Source organism: Lissotriton helveticus, chromosome 1_1 (assembly GCF_964261635.1).
Source record: "Lissotriton helveticus chromosome 1_1, aLisHel1.1, whole genome shotgun sequence".
NCBI lineage: Eukaryota > Metazoa > Chordata > Amphibia > Caudata > Salamandridae > Lissotriton > Lissotriton helveticus.
In genome coordinates, this window is record NC_136057.1 from 52,521,336 (window position 1) to 52,538,786 (window position 17,451).

At 46.8% G+C, this 17,451-nt stretch overlaps 1 protein-coding gene across 1 annotated transcript in view; it reads right to left on the reverse strand.

Annotated features, from left to right (window-relative positions):
* Positions 1-368: 368 nt before the first annotated feature.
* The window catches only part of LOC144767393 (uncharacterized), a 29,518-nt gene continuing 12,435 nt past the window's right edge, over positions 369-17,451 (reverse strand). The window contains exon 2 of the mRNA XM_078650844.1: positions 369-3,210. Within this exon, the coding sequence (XP_078506970.1) occupies positions 1,871-3,210 (1,340 nt within the window). The 3' untranslated portion in view covers positions 369-1,870. The remainder of the gene's footprint in view (positions 3,211-17,451) is intronic.

The following is a 17,451-nucleotide window of genomic DNA, read 5'->3' on the forward strand; positions in this document are numbered from 1 at the left end:
GGGACAAAGGGGTTCCCAATGCAATTACACTATTAAACTTCAAAGGTTGTCGTCTGAAACATCAACAGTGCAAATTGTACTTGTAACGCTTGCACTACTCTAATAAACAAAGTGATGGCGTAAACTACACCCTGGAACGCCTCACATCTGAGGGGCTGGTGGTTGAAGGGCTGCAGGGGGGGGATGTTAGTTCCTCCCCACCCTCTTCCGTGACAGACTAATCACAAAGATAGAAAACGACACTCTGAATGTACTGATGAGTTTGAAGTATCTCCCGTCTCATCGCCACATGGAACAGGCAGGCAGATTGGTTTATTAGCAAAGTTTTATTGCATAAAATAAGACATTCTTGGCAAACAGCTCCCTGCGACAGTGTCCTTTGTCTAGTTGTCAATCTCCCCCTCACACTAGAACAGGACAACAACTGACCTCACAAAACACATCACAGAATGAGATGCAATACTCTTCACAGGGTCTTCATTAGCTAATCTGCTTTGTTTTTTAATGCATGTGAAAGTTAGTTTTGGGGAATTTAATTCTCACCGGAATAGCAGGCAAACTCCGGCCGACTTCGACCATATGGTTTGCTTTGCCCTGGCCTTGACCCATTCTGGTCCGAGGTGGAATCTGAGCTCACACAGACCTTAGGTCGCCAGGTTCCACACGATCCCTTACATCTTCTCCTGGGTGTATTTGAAGGTTTGGATGGCTCAAGAGCGGACAAACATTTTCTGGGTACGGCGGTCGCTGTGGCTAAATGAGATATTGCAGCGGCCTGGGCCCAGCCCAACCCCACTACCCTGCGAAAGTGCAACAGGGAGTGGATGGGTGCGTGGCCCAGGAGGAACATGGTTGTCCCGCGAGGTTCCATAGGGTTTGGGGCAAATGGCTGAACCTACTCTTTTAAATTGCCAGCTTTGGCTGTCCCACGTAACGGGATGCTGCTTTCCAGCTGGGGTGGCTTGCATAAATACTCCTACCCTAACAGTGTTTTTTTTTTACTGTCTGTTGGAGATGGAATTGGCTTTACTGTGTAAGATATATGCTGTCTTTTTTTTTTCTTCTCAAAATGATAATAAAACTGATTATCATTAAAAAAAAAAAAGGAATTCTCACCAGAATAAACCATCTCAAAACATTATGAATTGTGTAACGGTCTCGGCTGTTGAAACTGCAGAATGATATGGTTGGTGCCACCTTTGTAAGTTGTTAGAATCTGGACAGCCACGAATCCTCTTTTGATCTCTCAGCCTGGATGGGTTGTACAGAATATTTACACAGCCGGTCTGAAGATACTGACAGGGAGTAGATGTTCCTGCTTTTTTGATGGAAGGAGTTTATATTTTTTGTCCTCAAGTGGTTATTGATTCCCATTTCTTCTCCTAGTTTCTTTTTCCCATGTGCTCAGGTCTTTCAATATTTTTTTGTTGAATCCCAGAAGTTATGTCTATCAGGATAGTTTATGATCCACACTTGGTAACACGTCCTCAACACTGCACACATTTCATGAGAGTCGGACAGGTTTAATTCGCAGTGAAGCAGCCTCTGTGAAGTTCGTTGCTTGGTGAAGGGACGTTAGTGACGTTGAAGAAGCTACATTCTGTTTGGAGACGCTGCGAACGTTAGAGTGTGTCCTTTAACTCAAAGCTCTTCTGACTTCAGAGGAAAGGGAGGATTTCAGTCCGGAAGGATTGTTTGATGTCAGAAGAGGTCTAACTTTAGCTGTAGATTCTTAGATGATGTAAAAGATCAGATTTCTTTTTTAAATGAAGGTTTTTTGGCAGTGCTTTGAGAAGGCTTCCATCTTGTGTTACTTGATGCTGCTGAGCACCACCTTTTGTTTACAGCAGTTTCCATATCCTGTACGGCGTCATGGCCGTCGCCTGTGTGTTCTTTGATGGCGTACAAGGCTTGCCTTAAGACCAAAGCTCTTGCTACACACAGTGCAGTGATAAAGCTTCTGTCCTGTGTGTGTGACTTGATGGCGTACAAGGGTCCCCTTCTGAGAAAATCTCTTGGAACACACAGTGCAGTGATAAGGCCTCTCTCCTGTGTGTACGCTTTGATGGCTTACAAGGGCTGCCTTGAGAGTAAAGCCCTTGGAACACACAGTGCAGTGATAAGGCCTCTCTCCTGTGTGTACGCTTTGATGCTGTACAAGGCTCGCCTTCCGAGAAAACCTTTTGGAACACACAGTGCAGTGATAAAGCCTCTGCTCTGTGTGTACGATTTGATGCTGTACAAGGGTCTCCTTCCGAGAAAACCTCTTGGAACACACAGTGCAGTGATAAGGCTTCTCTCCTGTGTGAGTTCTTTGATGCAGTACAAGGTTTGCCTTATGAGAAAAGCGCTTGGAACACACAGTGCAGTGATATGGCTTCTCTCCTGTGTGTACGCTTTGATGCCGTACAAGGGTCTCCTTCTGAGAAAACCTCTTGGAACACACAGTGCAGAGATAAGGCTTCTCTCCTGTGTGTATGCTTTGATGCCGTACAAGGTCTGCGTTGAGAGTAAAGCCCTTGGAACACACAGTGCAGTGATAAGGCCTCTCTCCTGTGTGTACACTTTGATGCTGTACAAGGCTTGCCTTCCGAGAAAACCTTTTGGAACACACAGTGCAGTGATAAGGCCTCTTTCCTGTGTGTACGCTTTGATGCTGTACAAGGCTCGCCTTCCAAGAAAACCTTTTGGAGCACACATTGCAGTGATAAGGCCTCTCTCCTGTGTGTAAGCTTTGATGTCGTACAAGGGTCCCCTTTCGAGAAAACCTCTTCTCACACACAGTACAGGGATAAGGTCTCTCTCCTGTGTGAGTTCTTTGATGTTTTAGAAGAATTCCCTTCTGAGTAAAGCTTTTCTCACAGATATTGCAGTGAAAGGGCCGCTCTCCTTTGTGAGTTTTTTCATGTGTTGCCTTATCCGCAAACCTCATTTCAAGCTCAGTGTAGGGATACCGATCTTTGTGTGTTTGTTTGTGCAGTAAAAGATGCGTCTTTCCAGTAAATGTCTTCTTACACTCAGCACAGGTATAAGCTCTTAGGCCGGTGCGTATTCTTTTCTGCCTTGCAAGTGGTGTTTTATTGTTAAAATTCTCCCTCCTGTGTATTCCTTGGTGTTTTCCTTCATTCATTTTATAAGCAAAATTCTTCCTTCCTCCAGAAGCTTTACGTTTCTCTTTCCCATTCATACTTTCTGTCGTCGACTGCTGTGCTGCAGAATGAAATCAACACTGAGAATTATACATGGGAAATATTTCTTGAAAGAAATGCACGGTTATAATATGAGAAAGGTGGACAGTAATATCTAGGAAGGAAGGAAATGTTACTACCTGTAAACAATCATTTGCTGCTTGTAGTTCTACAGTTCACATGTGGTGACCTCTCATGGGTTGGGTTCTGACTACTAAAAATAATTAATTTAAGATTGAGTTTTCATCTGGAGAACGCTCGTAATCCGATACCAGAAAGGCATAATGCATCAGCGCGCAGACTCCAATTAAAATCATTGTGCTGTTTTCTCCATCGGAGTACAACTGCTTATATGTGTAAAATAAAAAAAATAAACTGCTTTATCTGAGCAACCTATATACTTTCCAACCATACAGCAAGTGGGTGATGCATGTGAGCCTGCAACATGACAAGCTGACATATTTGCAAGTGAGTAACATTTTCCATTTGCAGCAAGCCGTGGCACATCACAGGTTGTGCAATAACTTAAAAGAATCGGTAAGGTCCAGAATGCCGCAGCCAGGCTCATTCTAGAGAATCCACGCCACAAACATATGACCCAACACCTACGAAGAGTCCACTTGCTCCCCGTCGAGAAGAAGATCACCTTCAAACTCCTCACCCACACCTACAAATCCCTCAACAACATCAGACCCACATACCTCAACAACCGAATATGTTTCCACGTACCCAAGAGGAACCTCTCCTCCACGGACCTTGCGGGTGAGTAGCGCACTCTATAAACCGCTGATTGATTGATTGAAATGAAAGAATACCTAATTGAGTTACTAATATGCTTAGAACAATTAAACACTTCTGGGTATCTTCCTTGCATTGATGTCACCTGAGAAATATTTTATGAAAGGATGCACAGAACCACATGTTTCTGCTTTACAAATATTTACTAGAGCTATGTTGGGTAGAAAAGCCATGGATGCATCTTTATCACACGTGGACTCAGCCTGTGGTATTTCTATGTGGTGTCTCCGCTAGGCCTGGGCGGTAAATTCAGTTCCACTTGCGGCAGTTGTCGAATTGTCAAAACTTCCGCGATCCGCAACTTCGCAGAATTTTTTGCTTGTTCACGCTTTCAAAATGTGTGTTTGCAAGATATTTCCCCCCGAGCACGCAAACAGCGTTCGCGAACAGGAAAAAAGGATTGTGTACGGGAAGTAGAAGCAATTCTGTGTTTTCGCAGAATTCTGCGTGCTCACGGAGATTTTTTTCGCTGAGCTTTGCGTAATATGACTACGCAAATTTCGCCCACCCCATGTCTCCGCACGAGTAGAAAACCATATGCCAAATTGTGCCGGTGCAAAAACCAGTCTTATTTTTCATACCTTTTCAATTCTGATAATGTAGCGCATGAGTGCATGTTTAACACTGGATGCATATTCAACTTTGTCTTTGTAAACTTGCAGGAACTGTTCATCTACTTATGGGGCGTGCCGTTTGCTAACTGTTTGAGGAAGTGACTGCTACTAGGTGGACAACTATCTCCATTAAGGCTTGCAGTCATGTAGTGGCTTAAAAGGTGGACTTGTTACTCATAAGACAACATTAAAATCTTAACTGGATGTCAGGGGTGCTCTGGTGGGATAACCATTCTCAACTCTCCCATGAACATTTTCACAAGAGTTTTTTTAAAAGTATTCAAACGTTAGTGTAGGCTAGGCCAGCTTCTTTATGTATGTATCTATATGTTATTTCTATACTGCAAACTTAGACTAAAGCTAGAGCCAAGGATGAGCATAAATTATTTTTAAAGAAGGGAGTCCTCAACTCTTTCCTACACGGGAGCAATGTCGGGCGGTCCTGATGGATACAGGGATGTTGTTCCAGATCATGAGTTCATAGATGGAAAAGGCCTGCTAACTTGTTGTTTTGTTACAGTTCTAAGTCTGCAGTCTGATGGAGTTCTCCAACCTGACATTTGTTGCCCTTGAATATAAGAGCTGAACTTAAGGACAACGAGAATGATGAGCAAGTGATAAGAAAGAGGTAAAAGCTACAAAAGAGGAAATTCAAAAGGGAAAAGCAAGACTACTGTCCTGGAAGAGTCTTAAACTTTGTAAGATGATACGAATAAGTAAGGAGAGCGGTCAAAATTACATTGACACAAAGACGAGGAATCAAGCTCAGAAGGTGACTCAGACGACTCTGCTAGCAACTACCTAGAAAAAAAAACTACTTGCCCCTTTTTTCACTGAGTACGGGTTACTGAGACAAGGACGGACAATGGAATATTATAAAAAAGGAAAAACAAAAGCAAGAGGCACAAACAGAGGAAGAGAAAGACAGGAAAGAGCAAATGGAAGACAAAAAGATAACTCACCCCTTAGGAAGAGAAAGGTGATAGAGCAAGGCGAGATATGAATTAAATCTCCATTATTAACTCATCACAACATTAACTGACAATGGATGAATTAAATATCCATAACCTTGGCTTATTTTTCTGCCCCAGTAGGGACTTAGGTTACAGTTCACGTAGAATTGACATATTTCCATTTATAAGATTTCAACATAAAATCAGACCCAAGCCAATGAACATGAGAATAGGGGGCCCAATTCAGAAAACATGACTTGTGTTCAAGAGACGCTGATACTTCATGACATTGGCTGGTCTGGATGATGGAAATATATATGCAACGAAAGAGCGGGAAGCGTTGCTGGGAAAGGGGGCACAGATAGATCAGGGAAGCCTAACTCGCTTCAAAAAGCAAGTTACATATAACTCCTCCTCGCCTCATGATAATCTGGATGTCTTTAGTGACTTGGTCGCCAAAGACTTGTTCAAATAAATTGTTCACCAGTCAACGCAAGAAGGGAAGAATCAGATCCAACTTGAGTAACGGACAAAGGGAGGCCATTAACACATTACGTAATGACAACATAAGTACCAATGTCATCCGATAAAATGCAAGAATGTGGTTTTAATGATTCTTTGCAATTATGAACAAAAGGCTTTTCAATAATTATTAAATTCGGATTGTTGTGAAAAGGGAATGGCAACATTTTCATTTGTGTAAAACACTACCCTCTACTGTACCATGCTTTTACCTTCTAACAAATGTATGCAAGAACAAGGGGGGCGTTTAGCGCCCTCCAACAATCGCTTACTGGAAAACACAGCAATAAACTAAAACCATTTATTGCTGATTCTTGTGGAGAGCCTCCCATCATATTGTATAGATGGAGAGAATTTCCCACCACAAAAGATATACACAGGAGACAATAATATTTGACAATTACCTAGGATGTGATCTTGCTAATTATGCATACAACACATGCAAGGTCTACGAGCCTATGAACACGCTTTTTGCAATAGACCAATATCTCCATATGACTATACATGGATGCTTAGGACCATGACTTTTGCCTAAATAACAATATTTTCATATTTAACTATAGGTATTACAGATAAATCTCAGGAACAGCAATGGGCACCTTCTCTCCCAACTATGCAAATGTAGTTGTGGTATGGTGGAAGGAACAGGTGTGTCGTGTAGTTCCCACTAATCCGAAGGACCTGCGCGTTTGTTGGACAAAATAAACTTTGGATGAGGTGCCTAGACTGCTGCTAGAGCGGAGGGACGCAACTCCTCCCACCTACAGCTTCACTTCCGGGGCACGGCTCACATATACCAATGTGCATCCGGCCGCGCAGCGGACGAGAGCAGCGGGCGCGACGATGGCGCGCCAAAGTTAAGCCTGTCTGCGCCCGTCCGCGGCCCAGTGCCCTACCCCCTGCTCAATCCTCCGCGGTCCCTATAGTCTATGACGGACGCTAGCTGTGGGAATTACGTCCAGCGGTTGCGGATTGTTGCAGGCACACTTTGTAGGTAATCTCGTCCACCAAGTGCCCCCATTGTTCCTTTAAAGCTAAGAGAGAGCTAGCATGTAAAGCAGGGGTAAGTAGTTTCCACGGGGCCCTACTGAATTGCAGATCACTCCCTAAACATGGTTTGCAAATTTGGGATCTTCTTTTAGAGGAGAAGTTGGACATACTCTTCCTGACAGAAACGTGGTTGGGGGCGGACTCAGACCCTGAGGTCATTGAGGCATTAAAGCCGGGTTATAGCATGGCCAGGGTGGATAGACCCTCAGGAAGAGGTGGGGGGATTGCAGTGATCACTAAAGCGCCTCTTGTGTGCTCTTTTGAATCTCTAGGGATAGAGAATTGTGAGGCCGGCAGGTTTGGACTACAAATTGGCCCTCAGGGTCATATATCGGGTATCCTTCTTTACAGACCACCGGGGAGTTTAGGCAATTTTAGACAAAGTCTGCAAGAATGTGTAGCACATATGGCGCTTTGGCGTAGTAAGTTTATGCTACTGGGAGATATGAATATTCACTTTGAGGATGCACGACTGAAAGAGGCTGTAGAGATTAAACTGGAATTACAGGATAACTATTTAGAGCTGCTAAATCACACCCCCACCCATACGCATGGCCATTTATTGGATCCAGTGTTTGCCAGCTGGGATGGTATAATGATGAGAGCCCCAAGTCCGCTCCCTTGGACTGACCACTTTCTGATTCCTTTTGATATCTGTATCACTGAGGGGGGGGGTGATAACAGCTATCCCCACCGAAAGTGGAAGAACTTCTCCCAGTCTATATTTAATGAGAAGCTACGCATTGGGGGATGCCGGAGGAGCGGATAGTGAAAGCTCCAATTTAAATCTGGAAGCCCGTATCCTTGAAACCCTGAATGCAGTAGCGCCATTGTATACCGCTAAGCAAGGGAAGAGAGCTAGAAAATCTGCCCCATGGTATACGTCAGACCTGCAGTCACTCAGGTCGGAGTGTAAGAAGCTGGAAAGAAGCTGGCGGAGGGACTTTGACACTCTTAAAAAGAATGAGTATAGATTTGCCCAGAGGGGCTATCAAAGAAAGGTGAGAGAAGCAAAGGCCCTTCATTACAAAACTAGAATCAGTGAGAGCTTTTTAAAATGTATAAAGGAGACCTCAGCGGTTTCCAGCTCCAATGCGCCTGAGTCGGACTCTATCATGGAATGTAACAGAGTGGCAGAATTCTTTGCTAGTAAGGTGCGTAAAATTTATAGCTCCTTCTCCAGCTGTCCTGCAAGTGGGGAGGCCTTTGTAGAAATGAGGGAGGCTGACTCTGACAGAAGGCTGGAGTGCTTCACAGTACCTACATCTAAGGAGCTTGTAAGAACATGCCTTAGGGTGAAGTCAGGATCTCCTCGTGATCCAGCCCCCCCTAGAGTGGTGGAAGAGAGCTTAGAGGTTCGCCATGTCCTTAACTTCATTTAGCACCCAGATCCTTCCGCTGAGCTGGAAGAAGGTGTAGCATTGTAGTAAAGCAAAGGGAGACGATGGTGATATCCAAGAGTTTATTATGTACAGTATCATAAGATAGTCACTGCACACGACACCAGCCACTGGTCGCCAGTCCGATCGCGGCGCCTCAGGTCACCGTTCTAACCACGGCGCTCACCCTGGAACCTTCGCAGCAGTGACATTCTAAGTGATGTCACTACGGAGTGTTCCAGGGTGCGTGAAGGGCAGAGGTCAAGGTGGAAGATACCACAGAAGGCTATCGTTCTACCGATAAGGAAAAAGGCCAACATAAGCCTTGCTGTTTTAGACAATCTGAGACAGATTTCCTTGCTGCCATATACCGCGAAGGTAGCTGAAAAAATAGTGAACTCACAATTGATGGCGTTTGTTGAGGAGGCCAAACTCCTTCATCCTTCCCAGTCGGGGTTTCGGGCAGGATATTCGACCGAAACTGCCTTACTGCGTGCCACAGAGACGCTACGGCAGGGCGCTGACGCAGGTCACACCATGGCACTGGTCATGCTTGACCTAAGTGCAGCGTTCGACACTGTAGCACATATCACCTTGCTACAGTGTCTGAACAGGGGAGGTGTGACGGGTCAGGCGCTCAGCTGGTTAAAATCCTTCCTGACTGGCAGAAGTTTCCAGGTCCAGAGAGGCCCGTTTCAATCTGTGGAAATGGCACTGGAACAGGGGGTGCCGCAGGGCTCGGCCTTGAACCCTACCTTATTTAACTTATACATGGCCCCCTTAGCAGCTGTGGTTCAATCGTTTGGTGTAGAGATAGTATCCTACGCCGACGATACTCAACTGCTGCTCACCCTCTCCCAGGCACCGTCAGGTGGAGCCGACAACTTTAGAGCATGTATGCAGGCCTTAGCAGTGTGGCTGGATAACCACTGCCTAAAGCTGAACGGCTCAAAGACGGAGGTGCTGGTGGTCGGTGGTGATCAACTCAAATGGACGTGCGACTGGTGGCCAAGCTGTCTGGGTACAGTGCCTACCCAGTGTACGGAAGCGAAAAACCTTGGGATTTGGGTAGATCCCACACTTTCCTATGAGGCACATATTGGGTGGTTGGTGGGGAAGTGTTTTGGGGTGCTTAAGATCCTGAATAAAACCTTGGACCTGCTCCCCTTGGAGGCTAGACGCACGATGACCCAGGCCCTGATTACATCCCGGCTTGATTACGGGAATGTCCTCCTCTTAGGAGTTTCCAGCAAAAGTATAGGTCGGCTTCAGGTATTACAAAACGCAGTGGCACGTCTAGTGCTTAGACTACCTAAGAGAGTGACATCCAGAGTCGCATTGGCGACCCTCCACTGGCTTCCAGTAAAGGAAAGGATACTGTTTAAGGCCCTCCTGACATGTCACCCTATCCTATGGCAGAAGGCTCCCCCATACCTTACTGATTTGATCACTAGGTATGAGCCGAGGAGAGCGCTGCGGTCTTGCGGAATGGGTATGTTGGTGACCCACCGTTTTAAGAGGGCTAAAATGGGAGGTCGCTCTTTTAGAGTGATGGCCGCCACAAGCTGGAATAAACTCCCGCTCAGTCTTCGCCTCCAACAATCGGGAACTAAAGTTTCGGTGTATGTTAAAAACTCACCTGTTCCAAAGGTGAGTTCGATGCTGGTCTCTGATGTGGGTCAGTCAAAGTGCCTGGCTAGTATTGCTCTGGCAGCGTGGGGACACGCCGAGATGGCGCAGCCATAGCACTTTACAAATATCTTTATTATTATTATTATTAGACTAGCTCCGGGCACCTCCGCAGGATGAGTTGGCCTAGAGACCAGCTAGCTCACAGTGCCACCATAAGACTCCCTAACCTTACCAGGAAGCCAATGGTTTCTGGCAACCTCTGAACGTGACAACCCTGACCACTCAGGGATCGTGGAAACAGAACAGAAACTTTTGCTCAGTCACTCAAACTTACTTGCTCTCAGAGAAATATACAGAAAATACACAGTAGGGCGTTTTCAATTTATTTATTGAGCCAACGTTATTCTTGTATAGAATACATAAGCTGCAATAATCAGAAGATTGAAGCAGTTGAAAGTGATTACAAACACGTAAATAGTGGATATAGTACTACCATGGTGCTAAAACACTGTATATATGCAGGCATATAAGCAAGGCAGTAATCAGGCGTACTCCTACTATGCACTCCCTACTCTGCGTGTACCTAGAGTGTGTGTGGGTGTGAAGCCAAGAATCCCGCCTAGGGACGATCCCACCCCATTACCTGACAGGAAAGAATGCAGGCCCCGTATTGATTACAAACTGAACTCCCCCTCACGGAGATGCCAGCCCGCTGCATAGTGAAGTCTCAGCCTGCACAGACCCTGGGTGTCAGCTGTAGCGCCTCCTCTACTAATCGATTGGGATGCTCATTATTTATAATAGAAACCATCTTTGTGATGTACGTATAGATTATGTTCTAGATATGTAGATAGCCCTGTCACCCCGTGGATGAAGATACGACATTTGTACATAGTGCGTCAAGAGGCCTTGTACTTAGTGTTCGAGGCATCGTGATAATGTTGTGCGAAGCTAGATGTGTAAACAAAGTAATTTCAGAGAAACGAATCCAACATTGTCATGCATGCAAATATGTGCAAAAGGTCACAGCAGAAATGTTACTGTAAAAAATAGGACAATATATGAAATGAGCCACTTTGCTATATGGGCCTAGACCGGGCACATAACGGGTGGTCTGGACATCACAAAATGAAAACATGACAAACCATACGCTGATTTGGATCGGGGATATAAATGACCTTTCCCTGCTGTGGGACGGAAGTAGGGAAATGTCTAAAAGATTAATCCAGAGACAGAAACTGATCTCAACCTAAAATTCACTCAGGGAATCAGAATTAAATCTATAAATGAGAACCCACAACATGAATAAACTACTTTCAAATCAGAGACACCAAAGGAGGGACCTGATAGTACAGTAAGGTTCATGACTACAAACAATACGAGGTACACAGCAGCAAGACAAATTCTAAACATTGGAAAATATTAAAAGCTGATCAGGTGATTGGACACAATATTACCTCACATCCCTCCATTACGTATCGTAAAGCCCTATCCTTAAAGGACAAACAAGCCCATAGCTATATAGATAGTCCAATGAAAGAAAGGGGCCATCTAACCTAAAAGGTTTCAGAAAATGAGGGAAATGTATGGCTTGCAAATCTGGTGTCAAAATAAAGGAGGTTATTCTGCATAACAGGAAGAAAAAGCAATCAATTCATAACCTGTAGCACAGATTTCTGGGTATATATACGTGAAAGAATGTACACACAGAAAACAATATGTGGCCAACTGGATGTTCCCCATTGGCAAGTGATGGAGCACATGAGAGGCATCAAACACGCGACTTAAATTCACCAGCGTCTGGAGATTTTGTAAAATGCCACGATAGCATTGTAGACTCGCTCATTTTCCTTGGCCTTATATCAGAGGAGGTGATCAAGAGAAGAAATTGAAAAGAATCGATTTAAGATATAATACAGAGCTGGGTACCGAGGAAGCCAAGGGCCTGAATAAAGATCAGGAATTACACGGGCACATAGGATGCTTACTGATGTCGAATCTGCACACTTCCCCACTACTGACACTCTCTGGAACACATGTTAAAAAAAGCCATCATTTCCTTGCAAGATTAAAAATATAGAATTTCTTTACATTTCTCAGTGCTCTACTTAGGGTAAGGGGGGTATACCTCATAATCATACTAGATTGATAATGCTCACCAAGAAGGCGCAAGAAGTTGGACTTAAAATCAGTGATACCACTGCGATCCCCTGCGGCTACAAAATCACCCGTAAATACAGCGTCGACCGACCAGGAGAAGGCAAAGCCATCATCCTCAAGAACACCCACCAACTGACCATTTACTCGAATGACTCAACGACGGGGCTACTGTTAGAGAAGTGTGTCAGCGCCGGGGGAAAATCACTGTCCCTGCCACTGGGAAAGTCCAAAACTGCAACGCCCACGCAGCGCCCGGTCTCTCCCTGCCGTCGGCGCTCCTTCAACACCAGCGCGACAGCAGAGGAGGGGAGATCGGGGGGCACGGAGAGACTTCATCTCCCAAGTGCCCTTGCGCTGTGCAGCTGACGCCGGGGGATGACGCGCCAGGAGGCGCCTTAAAATCATCACTGACCTCCGCGTCGCGAGAGCGCGCGGGAGCTGCGCCGGGCTAAGCCCGGGCAAAGGGAGGGCCCTAATCTACAAGACCCCCAGCAGCCACCCGACCTTCAACAAAGCCATCGTAGACCTCATCGCACCCCAAGTTCTAGCATCCACAGATTACATCCTATTCGGAGACCTCCACTTCCATTTGGACAACCCCAGTGACCAAAACACTGACTACCTACTGCAGAGCCTCGCCAACATCGGACTCAAGCAGCTAGTCACCACATCAACCCATACAGCCAGACACACGCTAGACCTCATCTTCTCCGTCAGTGGGAACATTACCTACAGCCACACCACCGAACTCCTCTGGACCAACCCGCACTGTGTGCACTTAGCCATTCCCACCGTTCACCACCACCCTCACCACCCCCTCCGCCCCATCTGTTGTAGCTGAAACAAGGCCACCGAAGAACTTCTCGTCAACTTTCTCAGCATGACCGCACCACCAGCAGACGCCAACACCGCAGCACACAACCGTCATCAATGGATCTCCAACTGAGCCGACACACCAGCACCCCTAAATAAGACACCAGGCAAGCAAAACTTCAAGAAAGCCAGCTGGTTCACTTCAGCCCTCCACAAGTCCAAACGTAACAGCAGACAACTTGAGAAGAGATAGAGGCACAACAAAATCCCAGAAACCCAAGCAAACCACTGTCAACGCACACCACCTTCTCCTTAAAACCACAAAGAAAACGGCCATCAAAGACAGAATCAACGCCTACGCACACAACAGCACAGAAGTCTTTGCCATCGTCAAGGAGTTCGCCAAGCCCAACAGCGAGACCACAGACTTCCCACCCTCCCTAAGACCTCTGCAACAAACTCAGCACATTCTTCACCACACGTTCAGACATAACTACGACAGCTTTGACACCCAAGACCCTGCTACAATGCCTGCCACCATCGCACACAACAAAGCCTTACCCCCAACATATCATGCTCAACTGGACTCCACTCACCACAGATGACACACTCAAGACCATGAAGAGCATCCATTCCAGAGCCCCACCGGTTCCTTGCCCGTATTACATCTTCTATTGAGCAGCGGCAGCACGATCAACTGCGCCATCAAAACTGCCACCTTCCCTGCCGCCTGAAAACACGCCAAGATCAACCCCCCTGCTGAGGAAGCCGTTTGCCGACCCGACAGACCTAAAGTACCTCAGACCTGTCTCCCTCGTCCCATCCCTTGCCAAGGTCATCAAAGAGGCCCTCAACGCCCAACTCTCCAAGTTCATCGAAGCGAACCATGTCCTGAACAACTCCCAATCCGGCTTCCAAAGCAATTATAGCACCGAGCTTGGACTCCTCGCCGCCATCGACGACATCCACTCCCTCCTTGACTGGGGAGAAATTGCCACTATCATCCTACTGGACCTCTAGGCCACCTTCGACAACATCACCACCGCACTTAGTCACAAGCTTCCAGTACACTGGTATCCACGACAAATGCAGCCACAAGCTACAATGCACAGAAACCAGTAGGGACTCAAAAAGGCAATAACTTATTCACCAGACGTGACACTGACTGAGTTCAAGGCCGGGGTCTACGCGACCCACTGCGCACCAGATACCTGACAGTGAAAGGGGACACAGCACGCAGCTTCTCGAAGAAGCGGAGACGGTGACAGGCGGACTCCCAGGGACCAAAAGTCTTGGCTGAAGGGGTCCGCAGTGTGCACCCACAATGATTCGGGCACTCTCGGACAGGCGGGCTCTTACCGGCAGCATCACGTGGCTGCGGCCGCCCGGGCTGGTGGTGGCAATGACTCTCGTCTTGCAGCTCCGTGGTGGGCTCACAGCGGCAGCAGCTCTCTCAATCCTCGACAATGGTGAGCAAGATGCGGGCACACAGCGACGGCAGCTCTCTCGTATCTGTGGTGGCCCACAGGACAAATCAGGATGATGCAAAGTTGGCAAAGGTGAGGGCACTCAGCGGCAGCAGCTCTCTTAGCTGCGGCGGCCCACAGGACAGATCCCAATGATGCAAAGCTGGCAAAAGTGCGGGCACTCTGCGGCAGCAGCTCTCTCTTAGCTGCGGCGGCACACAGGACGAATCACGGTGATACAAAGTTGGCAAAGGTGCGGGAACTCAGCGGCAGCAGCTCTCTCTTAGCTACGGAGGCCCACAGGACGAATCACGGTGATACAAAGTTGGCAAAGGTGCGGGCACTCAGCGGCAGCAGCTCTCTCATAGCTACGGTGGCCCACAGGATGAAGGATGGTATCGACCAGGCTGACACAACAGTGGGCACTCAGCGGGTACAGCCCTCTGTTAGCGGCCCACACATATTCAGCGAAGGTTACAAAGGATCATATTCAGGCAGACTCTCAGCGGCGACAGCTCTCTTAGCTGCAGCGGCCCACGCAGATTTAGCAAAGGTTCCAGAGGTTCAAATTCAGGCGGGCTCTCAGCAGCGGCATCGCTCTCTTAGCTGCGGCGACCCACACGGATTCAGCGAAGGTTCCGGAGGTTCAAATTTAGGCGGGCTCTCAGCAGCGGCAACTCTCTCTTAGCTGCAGCAGCCCACACAGATTCAGCGAAGGTTCCCAGTCCGCGTTCCTCACATTAGAACTAGAGACTCCGGATTGCTCGACGGTGGTGTGAGAGGGAAGGGCGAAAGAAGAAGCAATTAGGCCGAATTCGTGGATCAATGGTGCCAGGCTTTTATTTACAATGAACAGTTTCTTTTCTGATTTCTTCTGGATATCCTGAAGATTGGTGCAATGACAACTCCTAGGGTTCTTCCTTTCAAGGTCCTTGGGATGTTTTCAGGAACGCTTCTCTCTCAACTGATGGCTTTGATGTGGTCACGCACCCCGGCAGCCTCAGGAAAAGAAAACAAAGAGAAGTGGCGTAAGATGCCTGGTTTTAGCAGACTTGGAAATTTGTTTTGTCTTGGTTGTAATAGGGATTCCCGATTGGAGGACTCATGTCCGGTTCCTCCAATTGGAACTCCAACCTATGAACTCTACGTGAAGCATGGCGTGGGTCCTATCACGTACAATGAAGTATGGGTCCGATATACTAGGAAAGACGGTGTCCTAAAAGGGCCCCAATATGGTAGTTTTGACACAGAAATTTCATATAATCTAGAGGTTAGACTTTTTAAGAAGAAAGCCCGACCGGCGATGTTTGACTCTTTCCGCCTATGGCGAAAGGAAGCCAAACAGAAAGAAATTAAATTAGCGAAGAGGAATAAAAGAGAAAAGGGTATCTCGATAATGCAAGCTGCTACACAGTTTAAAGATAACGAAGAAGAGCAGGTGAGTGAACAATTGCACAGGCAACGTAAAATGGCGATTGATAAATGCTACCCAGTTTTGCCGCTTCTTCAGCAAGATGCAGCAAAAGAACTTGAAAAAGATCCTTTAATGTCACACTTATTGAGTTCGCACCCCCTTATGCGCAAAGTGCTACAGCTCCTCCGCAACCTTTAGTTGTGCAACCCCCAATTGTTGTGCCTCAAGTTCTTCCACAGTCGCCAGCTCCTCTCCAGTTGGCCCCTACTCCTCTGGTTCAGCCTTCTCAAGGGCCACTGACTTCGCTACCTGCTCCGCTACTTGCTCCGCCTTTAACTCCTGCAACTTTTCCACCTGTTCTTGCTACCTCCCCTACTACTGCTCCTACGTTGACCTTTTCTCAGTCTGCTCTATCTCCCGTCTTGTCGACTTCTCCTTCTGTTCGACAGAGAATGACAAACACTGTTACTAGTCTTTTCCCTCCTTTCTTTGGGTCGCATAGTGCGACCCCTGAATCGGAGGGTAAACAGTTGCGTAGCCAACTGCCTGATTCGCGAGAAAAATGAAATATTGGACCGCCTGGCGCGTAAATGGGCCACTCGTCCTTTAAGATATGATGTGGAATCTGTTACGGATGTCTTCCATCAATGGGAAGCACCAAAGCAGAGATATGTTTTCGATAAGGTGTGTACTTTCCTTCGTGAGGAATGGGAAGATGATGATGTGGGACAGGCTCCTTGCGAGTTGTTCAATATACAGTCTGAGTTTGCAAAGGGAACTATTGTGGGTTCCGATGTTGAGAAAGCAGTTGCAACGTTGTCGTCGTTTAGGAGTGAGCCCCCTTCTCAGTCGTTATTTGAGCCTGATCCATCGGTTATAAAGAAGACGCACAAATATTCGATGAGAGAAGTTCCTCCGGTATGGAGAGACGCGGTACCTGCTGGTGCGGGTAATAATCCGCCAGCTGTGCCGGCTCATTTTCAGCGTGTTTGGGTACATGTTCCATGGAAAAGAGCCGAAGTATTGGCTCTTAAACAGACCTTACCTGACCCTCGTAAAAATCCTGCAGGGTAATATAAGGAATTATCTCAGACTGCAGACTCGTGTATTATGAATCTAGCTGATATAGACATGTTGTTTGGAAATGTTGTTCCGCAGCCTTTGTGGGGTTTGATTCGCCATACTGACCACGCGCAAGAATTAGGTGACACATGGACTAATATTAGCGCTGCGAATGACAGACAAATTGGGGGTGCTAAACCTGAGCCTTTAGTAGCAGAACTTCCTGGTAGAATTTTTAATTATATGAAGACTTTGATGCCTGCTATGCGAGTGAATTGGGACAAATTGTCTGCGTGTAAGCAGAAGAAAGATGAAACCGTGTCTGCTTTCTTCAGTAGGTTTGAAGAGACGTTTATCGACCACAGTGGTCAAGATATGAGTACAGAAGGTGGTCAACGGT